The 22,328-nt window shown below is 40.3% G+C and overlaps 1 protein-coding gene across 4 annotated transcripts in view; it reads left to right on the top strand.

Moving 5' to 3' along the window:
- SPMIP2 (sperm microtubule inner protein 2) overlaps positions 1-22,328 on the top strand; it is a 107,298-nt gene that overhangs the window by 45,499 nt on the left and 39,471 nt on the right. For all 4 annotated transcript variants that reach the window (XM_075127778.1, XM_075127775.1, XM_075127776.1 and 1 more), the window contains exon 3: positions 7,967-8,025. In XM_075127778.1, coding sequence (XP_074983879.1) covers positions 7,967-8,025 — 59 coding nt within the window. The remainder of the gene's footprint in view (positions 1-7,966; positions 8,026-22,328) is intronic.

The following is a 22,328-nucleotide window of genomic DNA, read 5'->3' as shown; positions in this document are numbered from 1 at the left end:
ACAGATGCCAAAACTGCATGTTTTTATTGAATAGATCTGACCAGTTATGCCTGAGGCCCCAGTCAGGTCGGGGCACTATCATGCTAGGTGCTGTACAAACATATACGACACTGTTCCTGCCCTGAAAGAGCTTTTTTGTATCGCTAAGACATAGCTTACATATGTCCTATAGTGTTCACACATTACATAGCTGCACTCCTAAAAAAAGTCAATGAACATAGTTTAAAAACCCCAGATTATCAGTTCGGTGTACAGTATATGAATTCTTACCCCACTCTTGGGGCCCTGTGTTTTCCCACTCCTCCATTGGATGCAATTTCCTCTCCCCAGTTGTCATTATTGTGAAAAGTAACAGAAACAAAGGATGGAGGAGCCTGGCCTGGTCCTTCTTCCAACATCCTGTGAAGAAAAGCAGGAAGGGGGCAGCTATCCTGGTTCAGCTCTTTCCCACCCAGAGGACGACAAGGAGGAAAAGGTGGCCCTCCAACCTTTATCCCCTCTGCACAGTAGCACAGGAATATGCACAGTAGCACAATGTATAAATAGCTACAGCTGAAAACATAACAGATTATTTTCCGTGGTGGATGGGTAGGAACTGTTTGTGTTTGAGTTTACCAGCAGTGGAAAAGAAAAAGCCCAGGGCATTTCGAGAACTATTAGAGAAGAACAGCAGACTTTGGCTCTAAACTGTTAAAACTTTAGTTTCCATGGGTTGTTCCTTCATAGCTTTGACACAGGGAACTAAAAGGCATTTGAGGACTCTGAAAGCTACATTTGGCCCTAAGGGCATAATTTGGGCACTCTTGCAAAACAATGTCCTTTCTAGGTCAAAGTCTGAACCTTCATTGATTGCTTCGCTGCAAAATCTGAGCAGGTGTACATTCCTAGGAAGAATACTGGCTTTGATTAATGTCTCATACTTCTTTGTTCAAACAATATATCCTGCTCAAATGAGTCTGGTATGAGAAAAAGCTTTGTGAAAGCATAAATGGGTGTGTTTATAAATATACACACCCACCAATGTATACGCTGGTATGGACTCATGAATGGGTGATGGTGGTGGTTGCCACTCAAAAATAGGCAGAAATTAAATAATAATGTGGAACCTAATTCTCTTCATTCTTAGTACTGGGTGCCAGTATGTAGAAACTAAGGAATCTCTTTATTTAGGATCCTGAATTATTTGGGCATAGAAGCGTTCCTGGCAGCATTGCCCTACAGAAGCAGGAGTAGTTGTATCTCTTTTGAGTACAGCATCATGTGCAACCACTCAATTCAACCTACAATAACAGGAGGAGGAGACCTAAATCATCTGGGACAGGAAACGGATGCATAAAATGCAAAATTCACACCCCATCCTGGCATGTCACCTCTGCTCTCTTGTCGTGAAGGATCTATGTGGGGTGAACTCTTCAGATTTTAGTGGAAACCAGAGTTGAGCTGAGCAGTTGCACCCTGCCCTCCTTCACTGCTTCATTTCCTGTCTGTGATAAAGAGGCTGCTAAATTTAGCCTAACAGTGTAACCAGTGTATTCCTTTATCAGATAGCCATTAATAGGATGAACATTTTACCTTAGATATCAATACACAGCTGTTTTTCTTTTAACAGTTTTCCTATTTTACTTGATACTTCTAAATCAGCTTCTTCTGGAACCGAAAATGGTTTTGAACTGCTTTCCCCTTATAGAATCAATAACACACATGGAGTCCAGGTCTCTCTCAAATGCCTGACAGTCTTCAAATAATTTCAGCTCCCACATTTCTGATCTGCAGATGTTGCTGTCAATACAAATTAAAATTAAAAAGAACATCTTTGGACTTTGCTACAAAGTTATAAAAGTATCTTTTAAAAGCACCTTTACTAGAATCAGACAGCTCAGTGGCTATGAGTTTGTTTCACTTAAATATTATTTATCCTCTCTTGTGTCATAGAAGATTGTAGTTAAATCAGATATACTAACCAGGAATATAAAACTTCAAGCTCTTTTAGATAAATGTTGTCATAAATAAAAAGGGAAGGGTAACCACCTTTCTATATACAGTGCTATAAAATCCCAGCTGGCCAGAGGCAAAACCTTTTCACCAGTAAAGGGTTAAGAAGCTAAGGTAACCTTGCTGGCACCTTACCCAAAATGACCAATGAGGGGACAAGATACTTTCAAATCTGAAGGGGGGGGGGGAACAAAGGGTTCTATCTGTCTTTGTGATGCTTTTGCTGGGAACAGATCAGAAATGCAAGCCTTCCAACTCCTGTTAAATTAGTAAGTAATCTAGCTAGAAAATGCATTAGAGTTTCTTTTGTTTAATGGCTGGTAAAATAAGCTGTGCTGAATGGAATGTATATTCCTGTTTTTGTGTCTTTTTGTAACTTAAGGTTTTGCCTAGAGGGATTCTCTATGTTTTGAATCTGATTACCCTGTAAGGTATTTACCATCCTGATTTTACAGAGGTGATTCTTTTACCTTTTCTTTAGTTAAAATCCTTATTTTAAGAACCTGATTGATTTTTCATTGTTCTTAAGATCCAAGGGTTTGGGTCTGTGTTCACCGTACCAATTTGGTGAGGATTATTATCAAGCCTTCCCCAGGAAAGGGGGTGTAGGGCTTGGAGGGATATTTTGGGGGAAGACGTCTCCAAGTCGGCTCTTTACCTGTTCTTTGTTTAAAACGCTTGGTGGTGGCAGCATACTGTTCAAGGACAAGGCAAAGTTTGTACCTTGGGGAAGTTTTTAACCTAAGCTGGTAAGAATAAGCTTAGGGGGTCTTTCATGCAGGTCCCCACATCTGTACCCTAGAATTCAGAGTGGGGAAGGACCTTAACAAACATATTTTCAGATCTGTTGTACAAAGTGGTGATGTCTGACTCACAACATTTCTGCCAGTGTTAGCACCCTAACATTTCTGAAAATACAAACACATTGTGTTCTGAACAATTGTTGACATTGTATGTAAGAGTCTCCGAACCCATATTCCTGTTGCCATCCCTGCATCAGATAAATGCGCTCACTATATAGGAAAAAGATATATTACTTCTAAATGACCATATTGCTATTTCAAGTTGCTGCTGATCCTTTAGGGCGAAGTCTACTGCCAAATTCTGGTCTCAGTTATACCAGGTTAAATTTGCAATAGCTTTATTATTGTGGATTTACTTCAATGCAACTGAGTGTTGAGTTCAGCCCTAAAATTTCATCTTCTTGGCCATGAAGTATTTTAGTTCATTTTGCTTTACAAACCTCATGAACTAGGGGGTCACATACTTTGAAGCCTATGTAGGCTGAGCTCATTGCACCCACCATGAGTTCCTTGCATTCCACCTCACAAGCTCCCTGTGTGCCACGCACCCATCCCCCTCTATTTCAGGGACTCCCTGCAATTTCCTGCAATATCCCCCATGCTAGACATTCTGCATGACCCCTTTTCTCTCTCCTTCCATATCTGGTTTCCCCATTTTTAAAGTTTGGCTCCCAGCAGGAATAGAGGGGAAGAAACAGAAAGAACTTGACCATTCTCCAGTTTGATGGTTGGTGATATTTGTGGATATTGAGCCTTATTTTCTTTTCATGTACACCTATGTAAACACAGGTTTCAGAGGAACAGCCGTGTTAGTCTGTATTTGCAAAAAGAAAAGGAGTACTTGTGGCACCTTAGAGACTAACCAATTTATTTGAGCATGAGCTTTCGTGAGCTACAGCTCACTTCATCAGATGTGTACCGTGGAAACTGCAGCAGACTTTATATACACACAGAGAATATGAAACAATACCTCCTCCCACAGTGGGGTGGGAGGAGGTATTGTTTCATATTCTCTGTGTGTATATAAAGTCTGCTGCAGTTTCCACGGTACACATCTGATGAAGTGAGCTGTAGCTCACGAAAGCTCATGCTCAAATAAATTGGTTAGTCTCTAAGGTGCCACAAGTACTCCTTTTCTTTATGTAAACACAATTGACTTCAGTGGAGTTACTTCTGGATTACCTGATGTAAGTGAGATAGCTATTTCCTTTGTTTGCATTACTATTCAGAATGACTCTGCTTTGCCATCTGTCTTTTTAATTTTATTCTGGTTTATTTTGTTTTCTATGAATTCCTGTTGCCATAGCAACTAGGCCTATAAAATAAACAAATAAATAAATATAAACTTAAAAACAAGTTTGATAAGTAGGGATCTACCAAATTCACAGCCTTGAAAAATGTATCACGGATCGTGAAATCTGGTTTTTGGTGTGCTTTTATCCTATACTATACAGATTTCATGGGGGGAGACCAGCGTTTCTCACATTGGGGGTTCTGACCCAAAAAGGAGTTGCAGGGGGGTCACAGGGTCATTTTAGGAGGGTCGCGGGATTGCTACCCTTACTTCTGCGCTGCCTTCAGAGCTGGGTGGCCAAGAGTGACAGCTGCTGACTAAGGGCCCAGCTCTGCAGGCAGCAGCGCAGAAGTAAGAGTGGCAATAGCATACCCTGACATCCTTACTTCTCCAGTGCTGCTGTTGATGGCTCTGCCTTCAGAGATGGGCTTCTGGCCAGCAGCCATCGCTCTCCAGCTGCCCAGCTCTGAAGGCAGCGCTGACGCCAGCAGCAGCACAGAAGTCATGGTAGCAGTACTACAGCCCCCTCTACAATAACCTTGCGACCCTGCACAACTCCTTTGGGTCAGGACCCCTACAATTACAACACTGTGAAATTTCAGATTTAAATAGCTAAAACCATGAAATTTACGAGTTTTTAAATCCTATGACCGTGAAATTGACCAAAATGGACCATGAATTTGGTAGGGCCCTGTTGATAAGTTAGCAGCAAGTAATGGCAACCTAATTGCCCCTTGCATTACTATCATCAGTGTCTTACTAGACCAACTGTTAATACAAAATAACCAAAACCGAACAAAAATAAGAACTCATACAAACCATTTTTAAAGGGCTTTGTGTCAGACCCTGAAGCTTGACAAACTCTGGTTCTGGCAGAGCTCCGAGGGGAGCAAATTCCATCAGTGGAGGCCCCTCACTGGAGAAAAGCTACCAGTGGCAATCAACCCTTGCAAGATCCCACCCATGAGCTAACAATACCTTTTTATAGACATTACTTGTGTGCCCGTCACTATGGTGTCTAGGCACCAAATACTTATAAGTCACTTGTACCAAAAGCTGCTTCTCTAAGTAAGACACATATCACATGCCTTAACCTGGTCTAAGCACACCCAAACCCCAATAAAGGAAAAACCAGCAATCTAGGGCCATAGATTATAAACCCTTCAGGAAAAGGATTATCTTTTCTGTTTACACATTACCCATCACAATGGGGCCCTGTCCCAAGTGGGGCTTTTGGGTGGTACCATAATATTAATATTTGTTGCTACTGCTCCCCCAACACTAGGTCTGTAGAATTAACTGTTCATGTCTTCCAGGAGAGACCATAAAAAGAGCCTGTCTCTCTCCAGGTCTCTTCCCCCAAATTTTAGCAAGGATACTGTTTATATACTGACCATATTTTCCATGGTGCCTTACAAAAGAGGAATAATTATGGCTATCATAAGGAATTACATTTCCCAGCCAGCCCTGCTCTTCTGCTGCTTTGAGAAACACTAGTGAGGACAACCAAGAGCTAGCCTGATCCCTTGCTGGTGTGAGGAGTTCCAGTCCTTTCTGTTCACTGAACCCTGGTGATGGGCCATAAAGCCAGGGTCTGCAGGATGGCTGTTGTTTATAAACCCCAGACTGCTTCCCCAAGACTACAGTCCATTCCTTGTTGCTGTGTCCCCTGTCTCAAAGACATTTTTATAGGAAAACTGGGATGGGATGTGCCGGCTCAGGGAGCTTCCTTATAAAACTTTGAGGACCTGTGTGCCCTATGTTTGCATTTAGTGGCTCCTGAACAAGCCAGCAAAGAGGGTGGCATGGAGAGCAGGCTGGACAGTGGATGCTGGATCTGCAGTTACATGAATCCAGTGGTCCTAACAAGTGGCATATGTGGGGGCTGGTGGATGGATGAGGGGGGGAGGAGGGAAGCAGGAAGGAAACTATAGCTGCTATGCTGACCCATAGCCTGGAGTAACTGGCTGCACCACACAAGGATTTTGTTGTGGTTTTTGCTTTTCATCCCCTCACACTTCACTTATAGCCTGAATACTTGGGCTTTATGGAGCCAATTCAGCAGGGTACATAAATGCATGGGCCTAACTTTAAGCACGGATTTCCGTGCAACTCCTCTCATGCATAATGGGCTCATATACATTGCTGTCTCAGAGCCTCTGGATACATCCACAGTTCAATAAAAGACTTGTGGCATGGCCACAGCTGGCCTGGGCCGCCTCAGAGTTAGGGCTGTTGGCTAAATATTGCAGTGAGGACATTTAGGCTCAGGCTGGATCCCGGGGCTCAGAAACCCTGTGGGGGGGAGGTTCTCAGAACCCATGATCCAGGCCGAATGTTTACACTGCAGTTTTTAGCCCTGCAGCTCGAGTCCTGTGGGCCCACATTGATGACTTGGGCTCTGAGACTCAGTGCAGCAGGTTTTTTATTGCAGTGCAGACGTACTCTCTGTGAGGGAAATACAATTTGCCCTTAAAGCTGTCATTCCTATATCTGCAGACTTACTAATATAGCACAGCATGGGTTCACCTTTAGAAGATGTTTTCTTTGCAGCCATAAGGGATAGAAATGTAACTTTTATTTTTTTAATCATAAGCTTAAATTCTGCAGAAGCAGAGAGGGGCCACAAGGTAAGTGCTGGTTTTTCATTACAACTCCTGAGAGAAACGGAGACAGAAGTGAGGCTGGGGAGAGGGAATAGGACAGGAAAGGCAACAGCAAGAGAGGAGGCAAGCTGCAGGGTGTGAGCTGGTAAAAGCATGAAATGAAAACAAGGTACATTTTGAATTATGGGACTATAGTTCCATCACTACTTAATGATGGTGGATTAAACAAAGAACCTTCTCAAAACAAAATAACATGGACAGCAGACTAGAGCAAGGAAGTAATTATGTGGCAAACTGGTTGCTGCTTTAGCAATGACTGGCATTTTCAGTGTTGGACTGCATAACTCCTGTAACTGTTGGCAAAGACGAATATGACTTAGAAAAGCTAAAGAGAACAATGAAGACATCATATGATGCTTGAATTTCATAGAAATAACTGAAGTTTTGATTCAGAGATTTGTAGCAGAATTGTTTGCAATGCACCAAGTTCTGCCCTTCGATAAGCAGCATTACAGGAATTCAAATGAGAAACGCTTAGATTGGCTTTCCTATTTTAATTTCTACCCTCAGATTTGTTAATAGACATGGTGCATCTAAGGTCCAACTGGAGAGAGATGGGGAGAAGCAAAAATGGGTAAGAGTAGAGTGGGGAAAATAGGATGTGGTATTCAAGGTAAGCGTGTTGCTGAAAAATGCACACCGTGTGCTCTATTGTTGCTTCCCCCATCAAGATACGTGTACAAGTAGCGTGTGAGACTATCTTGCTGAGCCAATTTAAGTTTAAAAAATATTACTTCCTGTAGACCAGCGTTTTCCTTTTGCCCTGGATTTCTCTTTGACTTCCACATACTGCCATCTGCTGCCCTGCCCCCTTTTTGCCCACATGTTCTCTGATTTGTAGCCTATTGTGAACTTTTTTGATCTTTTCAATTTTACCATCCCCATACAGGACCCTTAGATGTACCAGACATTGCTTAACTCTTAAGTCCCTTGTTCCATTGCCTGAGACATTGTAGAAATATAGCCGTACAATTTCAGTTTTACTGTCTTTCTAAATTCTTCCTCTCTAAATTTTAAGGGGGTCAGAATGCTGCACTCAGGTTGCTTTCACATTTCAAGATGTAGAACCATAGCACCCTTCTTTGGCTTTCAAATCTGTTCATGGACTCTCTCCCCACTCCCACTCTGATTGGAGAGGGGCAGACAAATATAATATCAATTCTCCTTGTCAACATGCTGCCAAAACAACATGCTTTGTTTCTCTTTGACAGACTGGAGAATTCCGTCAGGCTGCTGAAGATGAGATAACTCATCGATACCAGAATCCATGGTAACTATTTATTCATTATTCTAGAAAATCTCCCCTGGTGACTAGCCCGCTGTTGCAGAGATTCTTAGATTACCCTGATCTGTGAGAAGACCTGGGAAAGGCAGAACAGTGGCACGTTTAACCTTGTAGCAGAATGTACTGGCCAATTACATCTATTGTTACCAAAAAGATTCCATGAGTATCTACTGCTGCAGGAAACCCTTCTTCAGCAATGGAGCTGTAGTGACAGTGGCTAAGAGGCATGGTTTATAGTTAACCATTTAATTGATATGTTATTATAAATGAATAGCATTATTACGTAAATAGAACCAAAATAAATGTTAGAATTTAGGGAGAACTCTTTGGGACTCATAAATGCCACTGTCAAGAGAAAATCCTATTTTTCAGGTTACCTACTACTTTTCAGACAGTCCCTAATTTTACCTTGGCTTATAGGGTCTGTCACATTGATTGGTACACCATGAGCCAAGTCCGTGCCTTCTAAGCATTTCTTATTATTATTAATGATAATTTTAGGTAAAGTATGAAGGGGAGAAAGAGATTGAGGAGATCTGTAGAGTTCTTTCCCAAGAATAACCTTGCAGAGACTCCCAGCATCATAAAACTAGTCCTATTAGAATGAGGGCTAGGTTATCCCATTATGATCTATTCTGAAAAAGTGGCAGTGTCTAGTTATGTTGCCCTGAGAGCAGCTTATGAATCAGACTATGACTCGGAGTTGCAATCTGTCTCCAAGTTTGCTTGCCTGCTCCAGGGAGGAACTAAACTGCACCGGACCTAACCCTGGCACAGTGCCTTCTGCACCGATACAGCACTGGCATGCGAGGGGCAAACCAAGGTTCTCCTCTACTCTCTGTCCCATTTTTTCCTTTCCTCTCCCACCCACCTATGTATGCCTATGGTATAGGAAGGACAAGTAACAGAGTCAGGAAGTGCCTTAGTTACTCTTACTCCCTTTTGTGGCCACAGACAGTTGATCCTCTACTAGCCCTGAGTGACTACAGTTTCTTATGTTGTCCTATAAATCATAGGTACAAAGCCATATCTGGAATTGCTTATTTGGGTTAATACAGTGGAATTCTGTTGAGGTTGCTTTATTCTGGTGACAGGTTATAAAATAAACAGCTTCTTCATTACATTTTCCAAATGCTGGGAGCTAATGAAACATTCAGAGTTCAGTGTAGGAGGACAGCCAAAGCAGTATCTTTCAAGAAGACTTAGAGTGCTTGTCCATCTTTTAATGCATTCATAAAACATTCATATTATCAAGATTTTTGAAAGCAATCCTTGTGTACAATGATTGTATAGGGATTAATACGTGGCTTGCTATAAAGGACATACTGTATTTACTTTTACCAGAGAAAGGTGGATGGGAAGGCAAAGTGACCTGAGTTTAAACACAATTAAATGTGTGCAATCAGCTAATGGAATGTCTCACAAAAGGATGCACTATTAGATAATTAAGTTATTTTATCTACTATGCTGCAGGTCTTTAAAGCATGAACAAATTTTATCGGAACTGCATAAAATATTCAGAGATATAATTGTTACAATTGGATCTTTTGCATATAGCTTCACTGCTGACCCTGTAATACCACTGACTCCCTAGTCTTATAATCAATACAAGGTTAATGCAGGCATTTCTAAGTGAAAAAAAAAACCCAGTGAAATTCATCAGTGCAAGGACAATACTTTGATTATCTCTAGTTATTTCAAACCCAAAGTGTTCTCTGAGATCTCTTGCAGTATCCATTTTATATTTAGGATAGTTGGTTAGAAAAGGGTCAGACCCGTTCACTGGTGTCTTCCAGTTCCACTTTTCTGGCAAAACTATTAGAAATGTAAACTAGAATGATCAACTTTCATCCTTGACAATACTGATATCACAGTATTATTCAGGGTAATATCTGTGTGACTTTTATATAGTTTTCCAATAGCATGATGCAAATTCCATTCATAGCAAGTGTAGTCCACTATCTATCATTGCTATAGCCTTTTTTGTCTCTCCTTTGCTGACTCTTCCTGAATTACACTACTCAATACAAGATCATATCAGAAATTCTTTCTGAAAGAGTAAATTATTTGGAAGAGAATGTGAAGTCTCCAATCATAAGAAGCAGACCCAAAATCCTGACTCATCCAAGCAGGAAGTAGAAGAAATGACAACAGGAAGGCTGCATTTCAGTTGGAGAAAAGTGACTGAGTTGCAGATTTCTGATTCAAATTTGGATTCATATCTGAAGTTTCTCAAGGGTTTAAAGGGTGATCAGCTCTGATGTCTTGGTTCCAGCCCATGAAGGGAAGTAGATTATATATGTATATTGCAATATCTGGAATAGATTATACATGAATATCATAAGGAACTCGCTAGCTCATTACTCAGCGTCTTCCCTGAAATCTAAATAAGATGGAGGGGGAAGGATGTAGCCAAAGGAGAATTCTGTATTGCCTAGCCTAACATTTAAACAGCAGTCTCACTAATGTAGCGTACAGGAAAGGGTAGTAACCCTCAAGATTCTTAGGGGGATCTAAGTTGTGAGTAGAGTAAGTTGTGGAAAAATAATTCCACCGACATCTTTAAAGAGAACAATTTCCCTCCCCCTTACCCCTGTTTTGTCAAATTTCCTTGGAAAATGTCAACTTTTCATCCAAAAAAACCTGTTTCATCAAAAACAATTTTGATAAAATATTTTGACCTGACCTGCTTGGGAGAGAAAGTCAGAGGTTTATGTGAATAGAAGCAGCTGGCCAGAGACAGCAACCTGGCAGCAGGTTGCAGAGGGAAAGCTGCATGGCAGACAGCCTGACTGCTGCGACTGAAAAACCAAGAGCTGTGCATAGACACACCCTGTTGTTGGCAGAGCGCCTGCAATAGCAGCAGCAGGAAGAGGATACAGCTTAGCAAGCAGAAGGCATAGGACATGTGGATGGCATATGGACATGAGGAGCCACGTCAAGACCTGAACCCTGGCTGAGCACTCTTTTCCAGATCCAGAAAAGACGTAAGAACACACTTAACTTTAAGCATGTGAGTAAACTAGGGCTGTCAAATGGTTTAAAACTGTGATTAATCACGATTAAATTTTTTTATTGCGCTGTTAATAATGGAATACCAATTTAAATTTATTATACATATTTTTGGATGTTTTTCTACATTTTCAAATATTTTTATTTCAATTACAACAGAATACAAAATGAGCACTCTACACTTTGTATTTTTTATTATAAATATTTGCACCGTAAAAAAGAAACAAAAGATAGTTCAATCTACAAGTCAAAGCATGAAGGGGCATACGAATGTTTAGCATATCTGGCACATAAATACCTTGTAATGCCAGCTACAACAGTGACACGCGAACACCTGTTCTCACTTTCAGGTGATATCGTAAATAAGAAGTGGGCAACATTATCTCCTGTAAATGTAAATAAACTTGTTTGTCTTAGCGATTGACTGAACAAGAAGTAGGACTGAGTGGACTTGTAGGCTCTAAAGTTTTACATTGTTTTGTTTTTGAGTGCAGTTATGTAAAAAATAATAATTCTGCATTTGTAAATGAACTTTCACAATAAAGAGATTGCACTATAGTACTTATAGGAGGTGAATTGAAAAATACTATTTTTTACAGTGCAAATATTTGTAATAAAAATAATATAAAGTGAGCACTGTAGACTTTGTATTCTGTATTGTTTAAATCAATATATTGGAAAATGTAGTAAAACATCCAAAATATTTATAATAAATTTAAATTGGTATTATTAACTGTGATTAATCATTAATTTAATACTTAATTTGCTTTGAGTTAATTATGTGAATTAACTGTGATTAATTGATAGCTCTAGAGTAAATCCATTTTTCCCACTACTCTTGTGCTTAAATTTAAGCACATGTTTTTCTAATTATGTCTGGAGTGCTCAGCTCTTTGCACAATCAATCCATGTATGAGTAAAGTATTTCTAAATGCATTTCTAACTATATTAGTACCTTGAATGTTTTGAGAAGGCATAGATACTATTGCTATGGAAACTGTCTCTATATCTGTAAGAAGAGGAACTCCTTTTAGCTTGAAAGCTTGTCTCTTCCATCAATAGAAGTTGGTCCAATGAAAGATGTTACCTCACCAACCTTCTCTCTCTTATATTCTGGGTCCAACACTGCAAACATCTGTATCTGTACGTCAGTCTTGGTTTGTGTGATTCGTAGAAGCTGTGTCTACCCTAAAATATCTTGCTGTGTTTGACGTGTCAAATTCCGCTCCACATCACCCTATCAGCCTTTGTTCTCTTGCTTATGTGAAGGGTACAGAATCCAATACTCCTTAATAGAGAGTAACATTGACTCCTAATAAACCTGAACATTCTTTACTACAATGGGCACTGACCCCGTTGATATCGGAGGAATAGTTTCAACATCAACAAGGGTGAGGTGATTTAGGGTGAAGTGTGCCATACTTGACACCCATATGGTTGGATGTTTCTAGCGCTGGCACAGCTAGACAAGAGCTGTCATTGTTCAGTTTGCATGGAAATGATAGAAAGAAAGAAAGAAACTGATGCTTTCAGAGGAAGTGAAAGTGTTAACATTTGCCTCTGTTTGGTGGCCAGTGAAGATGTTTCTGCAGGAGTATAGAATGATGAGGCACACAGAAGACAAGGAGGAAGTGTTTCAAAAGTTGTAGGAAGTGCACTTGCTCAGCATACTGGGTATGGTACCCGTGAAGTTAGAAATACTCTTAACCCTGGCAAAAAGAAAAGCCGAACACTTCTGTTCTATTCTTGCCTTCAATTTTTTCTTTTATGGTTACAAGTCACTTTTTCCCTTGTGGAAATGTGATTTGCATAAAATGGAAAATTTCCACTTGTCATATATTCATGATTTTGCTGTATGGTAGATTTCATTTGTTTCATTACATAAAGCCCCCCCCCCCCCCCCTACACACACACCTTTATTTTCCTTGGGGTGCAGGAGACTTGGCAAAAATGGTGAAATTTGTTTGTGGACAAATTCACATCTCCCCCCCCTCCCCTTATCAATCAGAAAAAACAGCATTTGCTAGTAGAAATGGTACATCTTTGTCCTATATATTCATGTAAATCTATTTCAATATGCGAATACTCACAAAAGTGTCACAAAGCCCTGTATCTCTTAGCACTGCATGGACACGCCTAATCAGACTGACTTGATCACCAATTACTATTGGATTCTTTGAATCGAAACTTCAACATTACTATGTATTATTTCTTAAGATATCTAAAAATGTGAACAATACGTAAACCTTTCATTTTACCATGAATTTCCAGAGAGTTAATTTTTGTTCTGGAGAAGGCGGCAAATTTCTTATATGCTTCTCAGATTTATGTCACTTGTAAAAGATTTATGTCACTTGATCTTGTTTACACTGATGTAAATTCAGAGTAACTTTATTGAATTAAGTGGCTTTCCTCTGAAGTTTCAGTTATATAAATGAGATCACAGTCTGGTCTTGCTTTCATTCCACCAAAACTAAATATTATAAGTGTAAGATCATATACACGTATAGGCATCCAGACTTTTGGAAACTTAAGATGAAGCAAAAAGTAAAAGTAGGAGGGTGTTGTTAGAAGCCTGAAAGGAATTGAGCTGCAGCACACACAGAAAATCCCACAAGTTCAATCTTCATTATGGATGTGGTGACATACTCTTTGCTCTCTTGAAATGAGTATATTCCATAAAGGACTGAAACATGAACCAGTAGTTAAACTAGCACAGATGTTGCTGGCAATATTTGAAAGATATTTACTTCATATTATTAGTGATCAACTTTGTGATTTTGTAAGGGGAGTCCTCCTCATAATTTCCCACAAGACATAATATTTGCCTACTTGGAAAGAGCAAATGACTACATTGTAGGCAAGTTTTGTAACTTAAATATTTCAGACCGACATTGTAATTACTTGGCCCAGGTAGGCCTCTTCCCATGCCTTAGACCCTCCCCCCCCCATCCTTGAAGCCTTAGCTTTTCAGCCTTTCACAGCGAATGCCACTGGCCGGGAGTTTCAGGGATGATCTCGCCCTGCTTTCCTTCTGTAGTTTCTAGAGCTCAGCTTGCCATATTGCTTCCTTTAAATTACTTTAGAGACCTTCTCCTTGCAACCTGAAGAAGTGGGAGTGGTATGACCACCAGACTCTCAAGGTAACAGACATGGGGATTTCCTACACACAGACATGCACTGGTTTAATTAAACTGGGCCAGTTACTTTGATGCAAACCTCTGTGTGGACACACTTACAGTGGTTTAAAAAATGGTTTAGCTTGCTCGTGTAAAGCTAGGGTTAAACTGAGGTAAGAGAGTCTATACTCAAAGAAGCATTAATTTAACTAGCTTGCTTTAGAAATCACTTTGGTTAAGCTGATATAACTTTGTATATGGACCAGGCCTTCATGGGTGAAGGAGGGTGTTAGCAGCTGTAGCCTGCTTCTCTCTCTCCTGAGCCTCCTCCACCTTTTCAGAATGAAAAAATAGGGTGTTCCCTTATTACAGTAAAAGCCAGGCATAAGGGAAAGAAGTTTCTCCATGTCCTCTTTGCAGTCTTCACTCCCTATACTATATTTCTACTCCATAAAATTAATTCCAGTTGCTCTTTATTTATTAATTTCCCTATTCTAAGTTTCACCATAAGTCTTACTCCCCTCTGTAACAGTAACCCATGGACTCAGTGGCTATTGATCCCTGTCAGGTGACAGAGATCTGACCTCTTGGAAAAATGGCTCATTTTGTATGACTGAGGTCAAGAAATAAAGCATCCAACAGTCCTGTTTCACACCCCTCACATCATTGCCCTTTTCTTTGCTTTCTAGACTTTGGTCTGCTCTGTCCTTCCCCTCCCATCTTCTCCTTCCTCACTTTACCTTCTGCTAGTTTTTCCTCCCATCTTTTCTCCCCCTGCTCTTCAGTCTATACCCTCTTTTCTCCTCTGTCATGTTTTGCCTTCCCATCTCAGATGTCCTGCTAGTAGGGCCATGAGTGGGCTAGGGCTAGCCTGAAGAGCAGGCACTGAAGTCTTCACACCACCTCTCAGCTATTCATAGGTTTATCGGGGACTTAAGGCACTTTTGGGCCCTGATGCACAACTGAGATGGTTGGCAATGGAGAGGAGTTGTTGTAGGGAGAGTTGCCTCATTGTAGTGTTCAAGTGTCCAGGGAAAGGGGGGCTTAGAGAGGAAGACTGGCTTGTTTCCCCCCCCTTTCCCATTTAAGGATGAAAATAGGCCAGGAGCAGCATCTGAGCTGGGCTGCAGGTTACTAGTGCTCCAGCAAGTGTACAAGCCTTTCTAGGAACGCTATTATCTCAGCCACTCAAGTGCTGAAGGGGTTGATTGCTATGCCTTTCTTGCAGGAGATTTTTCTAGTACCAGGCCCACACTATACTTAAAGTGCTTCTGTTACACTGTTGTCAGATTTTAATTCTCTTGGCAAAGGGCATAGAGAAACTGATTCTGCTCTTACCCTTGTGAAATTCTGTCAAGGTCAGTGGAGTTACTGCAAATTTACATTAGCACAAATGTCAGAATGAAGCCCATCAATGCTTAAATATTGATATTTTATTTAGCATGTTACATAATTACACATGCTGTGCTGTAATCAATAGAGTAGTCAGAAAAAAAAGCAGAGGCTTGATTTATACACACGTTGAATCTTATGTTTTATCCTTCCTCTGTACTAAGTGTTGTCTATACAACCTTCTCCAGCGCAACATGTTTTATTCATATGTATCTCTACAGCAAGGGTCAGATGATAAAATGTCATCTTTACAGACTGTGAGAGCTCAAAAATCTCTAACTTGCTGAAATAGGCCGATAACACTCCACTTTCTCTTTCATCATTCATCAGGATTTTCTACATCAGACATTCTGTAGAGCGTGCCTGTCTCTTGTCATGCTGCATGCGGCAGATTGGCTGTGTAACTGTCAGAACAGGGCCAACTCTCTCTGCCAGCAGAGTCCACTGAGACTGGAAAACATGACAGTAAGAAGGCAACCACAGAATGATGTTTTTACTAACAAAATTGGAAATTAATATTTCTCTTTTCTATAGCACTCTCCATGAGAAGATCTGTAAGTGCTTTACACATATTAAGCTTCAGTCCCACTCGTATGGATGTCATCCTTATTTTAAATTAATTGTCCATGGCCACACAGAAAGGCTATAGCAAAGCAAGAAATAGATCACAGCTCCTGATCACCAGTTGATTATTTTTAACCAAAAAGATTTCTCTTCCTCATGGCCTCTAAATTAAATGCTAAACATTAGTGTAAGAAATAGTTAATTGTGGCTCCAACACACAATTACCAGATTGTAGCTGGCCCTTGCATTAGTGTGCCAACATCCTCTATCCCCTTGCAACTGCTCCCTTATTCAGAGGCCAGTCACCCTTGCAGCTCTTGCTAGCCCTCCTTTCAGTACACACCACTGCAGAGAGGATAGGGCAGAGGCAGAGCCCCCTTTACACCAGCTGACTGAGCTGGCCAGTAATAGGAGTGTGAACATTGGATCCTCCTGAAAGGGTGCAGGAAATGAGCTTCCTCAGCATGCTAAATAGCTCATGGAGTCATTGTGTCTCCCCAAATCGCCATGCTTCCTGGACCTCTCACTGTGGGAGAGCAGCTCTGCACCACCTCTCATGCAGGACTGTGCTTTAATGGCACAGTCCAGCCCAAACTATTCTAAGCCACAAGCTGTCAACTATAGCCAGAATTGGAAAGTAAAAAAAGATTTAAAAATGTGTTCCCCCTCCCCAGCAAACAAGGAGCTTGGCGACAACAGTAATGTATATCATACAATGTTTGCAAGTGCACAGTTCCTTTAACCTCTCTGTGACTCAGTTGCCCTTAGGGTCATCTTGGAAGAACAGGGATGATACTCAAACCAGCTATGCCCACATCCCCAGCATAGTTGGATGTTTCAATATTATTTCACTACTGTTAACTTCAGCAGATATTAGGCATCAGAGTTAACACCTACTTGAGGATGAATGGGGTTAATTTGCAGCTCTGCATTACTGTGCCTGCATACACTCCATGTAATTCTCAGTGGCATTTGTTTCTACCTTTAGCTGACAGTAGTGCATTGGTTCACATTTGGAAGATTTCCTTTTTCAACTATGAGGCCTAAACTAGTTTTAAAAACATGAATGGAAAAGGAGGATTTTTTTGTGTCCATTACTGATCCTCTCATCTACCTAAAACTGAGTTTTTTCCCCTCCTTGTGTTTTCCCTTCATTTTAGAAATATGAGGAATTACAATTGCTGACTTCCTACGGACTGGGTAAAAATAAGGCCCTCAAAATAGGCAGAATCCCGAGCTGCAGCTTAGCCCTCTTTTCAAGGAAAGGTGTTAGGAAAAAACTTCTTTGTGAAAGAGCTAACTGCCTGTTAGGAATTTGAGTTGAACAGATTTGTAATACTGAAACAAAAAGTTTAAATAATCTGACTTAACATCCCTTTCCTTTCCAATTGAGAATTGGAAAGTTGAGAATTGTGAATTCAGTGTTGCAACTTAGGTTTCTCTCTTGTGATGTTACTAACACATTATTCCAGAGAAGCCTGTAGCAAAAATAGGGCTGTTTAGACTGGATAGTTCTAATACATTTTTTTTAATTATATATAAAAACTTTCAAAAGCCTTAGAGGCCATAAGAATTTTTTTTTAAGGTGACTCCAAAACAAAGTTAAAATTGTAGTTTCTTTCATGAAAAATGGCTCTAAAAATGGGATTATGGGATCCCACATCAATGGCCTTTAATTTCCAAATCAAGTGTGCTCAGTTTTTAAGTGAAAAGATGATTTATCTAATTGCCAGTAATAAACATTGTGCAATTAAATTCAGTCTTCATTAACACTTGTGCATATGCAGGGTCATCAACAGGTTTGCACAGGGATAGGTGATACTCAAAATTGTTTGCTAACACATGTGAAGGAATGGAAACCAGCTCCTTCCATATTAGCTGTGCTGACTCTGCAGGGCTAGCTGGTGTAAAAAAACCAAACCAAAACAAAAAAAATTATCGTTAACATTTATATTAAATCACTGAAGCAAGCAGACACTACAGAGTACATATGAGTAAATCTGTTGACTAGGAAGATGCCAATTTAACAATAGAATTATGCCTTCAGTTCTGCAGAAACTGATTGGGTCACCAGAAAATGCCAGTACTTTCTACCAAAAACAGACAAACCATTGGCTTTATCTAATCCCTAGCTGGCCTGTTTGTTAAACAGATTAATATTATTTAACTACCTTCACAGGGAGTTTTTGACGTTCAATTAATATTGGCAAATGCTTTGACATACTCTGCTGCAAATGAAAAATATGGTACTGTATATAAAAAAATCTTACTAAAATGATAAACAGTCACTCATAACAAGTTTTTAAGTCCCATGAAAATGGGAAATATATTATTCATATACTTCTAAAAATAAAATACCTAATTCTCTTGAGAAAAAAATCACCTAGTCTCTTGTTCAGTAAGAAAGTGTTTTTCCCTCTACTTTTGGTAGCTCACATGCTCCTGTACACCATTTTGCAGTGTTCAGATTCTTCCAACATACTTCCATTTCTTGAATATCTTAGGTTTCCCATCCACATTCCTATTGTTCTATTCCCAGAAAGAATTTAAGGGGCATCTCCGTAGCATATATATGAGATTTGCGTTCTCGTCTCCGCATTTCCAACATGTCATTTTTTGTCACTTCTGCCTTCATTCTGGACAGTTTCAAACTGACAGTTTCCAACATGTTTCAAAGAATTTCCTGCTGGACTTTCAGCCTTAAATCAGGGCTGGATTTATTGCACAACTTGATCCACAACCTAATATTCAATAGAACAGTTCAAATCTCTGCTCCTTGTCTCTTGTATGCAATGTTGTTGTAGCCATGTCGGTCCCAGGATATTAGAAACACAAGGTGGATGAGGTAATATCTTTTATTGGACCAACTTCTGTTGGTGAGAGAGAAACTTTTGAGCTGACACAGAGCTCAGTTAATGGGAGAAAATAATTTTGTAGATTGAATTTTGTAAATTTTAGTCTTTTCTATGATGTCAAAGCAAAGGGATGGATGCTCATCAGCATGGACTGGATGGGAATGTTACACTACTATAATATTCATTCTTTCCTTCTTTGTCTTAGTAATAGGTGAGATTTATTTAATTTAGAAAGAAAGAATCAATCTTTATTATCGCAGGTAGTGACATCTATAGGTAAGGATTCTAAATACTTTCCATTATAAGGCCCTATTTTCAGTCCTTATAAATTTGCCAAACAAACCTTTCAAGTTGATATTTTCAATGCCAGATGTCTGTCTCAAACTGGTTTTTTAAGCTTTAGCTAAAATAGTTCTGATGTTTCTCAGACTGACGTTAGGGGAAGAATATTTTTATCCATGTTAAAAAGAATTCTTAACAGTTTTACTGAGAAGCTCTAGCAGCTCCATGCTTTGGAGCAGGGACCTGAAATTTGGCAAGGGGCAGTGATGATTTTCAGGATGTGCTTTGATGTTCCTGTGAAAATATGCCTCAAAAATTTGACCAAGTTATAAACCTTTTGGAAAATACTCTCTAGAAACTTGTTACAGTTTGGCAACTAAATGATCTGGAGATTCCATCTGCCGTGAGCATGCTCTATCCCCTCACAGCTCCTACATGCCAACCAGACTGCACATGAGCCATTGGCACAGAACAACTCACCATACTCCAGCCCAGGGCTGCAGGGACTGAGGTGAACTTTCCCTGCAATTGCTCCTCCTATCTGTTGGGTGCTACTGGGTACTGCAATTCGGAGCAGGGAGACTCTTTCCTGTGTGCTCAATGCTCCCCCTGGCTAGAATGCAGAGAGGGCTTCAGAATGGAAAGAACAAGGACGTGAAAGAGACAAGGCAGGGAGCCAGGGGCAGGAGCCCGAGCAAAAGGGAGTGGATAAGCCTTGGGCAAGCACAGAGTTAGGAGTGTAAGTGGAGAGGCTGGGCATGAGCAGAAGCGGACAGAAGACAGGGACAGATAGGAACAATGTGTGTGTGTGGGGGGGGAGGGAGCCATAAGGATAGGAGCAGGGATGGGACAAGGGCAAGATTTGGGAGAGGGGAAAATGGATAGGAGCCAGGGAGCACAGCACCAGAGGCAGGGACAAGGGGCCAGGGAGAGGCTGGGCCGGGGTAGGAGCAAAAGGGTCTGTAATAAGTAGAGTACACTCCCCGCAGAATCTGGAAGTGAACCTCTTATTTCCAAGTCTCACTATTCCTTTGGCATAGTGTGAAGCCCACTGGCAAAGGGTGTGTCTCCACCCCCCTCACTTATGCATGCTTGACTTGGTAACCTTAGTTTTCTTTTAACATAGTGTTGGGATGTAAATTAAACATTTACATTGCATTAGCACCTCAAAGTCACAACCAGGTTGGGCCCCATTATGCTAGGCAGCGTACAACACATAATAAATGGCAGTCCCTAGTCCAAAGTCTAAAAATTCTAACTTGAGAGGATTGGTTTGTGAATATGAATTGTTTATCCATCTAGGGGTGTGTGTGTGTGTGTTTTAAACACTGGGATTGTCTATACAACGTTGAAAGTAGTAATCACTAGTACTATCTACAATGAAGGCCAATCTTGAAAGAGAATTAGTGCTGTAAATGGCAAAATTTTAAAGTAAAGCTAATTACCATAGCTCTGCTTCTGACATCTATACAAATAATGAGTTTTCAAATGGCATATGACACATCCAGATTGGTTCAGTAGGAAAACAGGTTTTGTTTTTTTGGATAAGGATAACCAGATGGACAAGGATTGTATAAGTATTGGCAAAGTTAATGCTGTTGAAAGGGTGACAAAATGTGTTAAGTTAAAGTTGGATACTCAGCTTTTCATCAACATTAAATTAAAATTGCAATCTGAACATGCCACTCTATTTTGTGTGTTCATCGGCCAAAAAAAGAGAGAACACGAGCAGCAGAGACTAGACTATTTTCCCCTTTTGTGGACATGAGTGCATAATGTACATAAAAAAGAAATCAACATCAAGAGCCAGATTTTTAGAATTTTAGACATGTAAATGCACATAGAAAGTGAGCTCATTTGCATGCCTAATTTACAAGCATATGGTAATTTACAAGCATATGGTAATATGTAAGCATGGAAATGGTGCATGCAAGTTGGACATGCCTTTTTCCCCCATTTACTTTGCCATTATTATCCCCCTCAAAGTCATGATGGGGAATGGAAAAATGTGGTTTCAGGAATGGCTTAAAGCTGAGGAAATATAATGCTTTGGTGATCATGCCCCCTCTGTCAAGATTGAAAAGAAGTTGGATACCATTCAGATGAAGCATCTCCACAGGATCAAAATCATCCAGTGGTATGAATTCAAGTTGAATGAAGAACTCTGTCTTCTAAACTGACCAGGTCCTGTTCTCTCAAATGGTTGCCCAAGGCTCTGTAAGGTGTTACAGTCATCTCCTCCAGATGCCTTCCAATTTCCCCGCAAGAATCATCTTCAACTTTGACGTAATGAAAGCAAGATGGAAAAGATCCCCTGGAAGACCTAAAACACTATGGCTGGAGGACATCGTCAGACACCTGTCCTTCAGAGGACTTCTCTCATGTAATGTGCCAGGTTTGGCTCACAACAGAACATCATGGAGGTGCATAACTTGTTCAGTGGCCTTTCCACTGTTCAACCAACAGCATGAAAACTAGCCTTATTTCTCTCTTGGGAGAAATAATTTGACCAGAGACATACTATTAAGCTCTGCATTTAGCTGATCTGCAAGCATGTACATGTTTGAACAGGTATGTTAGATGGCAAAAGCACAGCTCCATCTCCTGACAGATGTGCTACAGTTCTCTTAGAGCAGTGGCTCTCAACCTGTCCAGGCTACTGTACTCCTTTCAGGAATACGATTTGTTCTGTGTACCCACAAGTTTCACCTCACTTAAAAACTATCTGCTTACAAAATCAGATATAGAAATACAAGAGTCTCACAGCACACTATCACTGAAAATTGCTTACTTTCTCATTTTACCATATTATAAAATACATTAGAATATAAATATTGTACTCTACTCACTGCTGAGGCACTTCCTTGTGGCTACATCTGGGGACTAGCTCTGCTTACATTTCAGTGTATAGTACATAGAGCAGTATAAACAAGTCATTGTCTGTATGACATTTTAGTTTGTTCTGACTTCATTAGTGCTTTTTAATAACCTGTTGTAAAACTAGGCAGTTATCTAGATGAGATGTACCCGCAGAAGACCTCTGTGTACCCCCAGGCTTACGTGT

The sequence above is a fragment of the Caretta caretta genome, chromosome 4 (assembly GCF_965140235.1).
Source record: "Caretta caretta isolate rCarCar2 chromosome 4, rCarCar1.hap1, whole genome shotgun sequence".
In the NCBI taxonomy this organism is placed as follows: domain Eukaryota; kingdom Metazoa; phylum Chordata; order Testudines; family Cheloniidae; genus Caretta; species Caretta caretta.
Note: the sequence above shows the minus strand (reverse complement) of the source record. Positions and strands in the feature narration are given on the sequence as shown.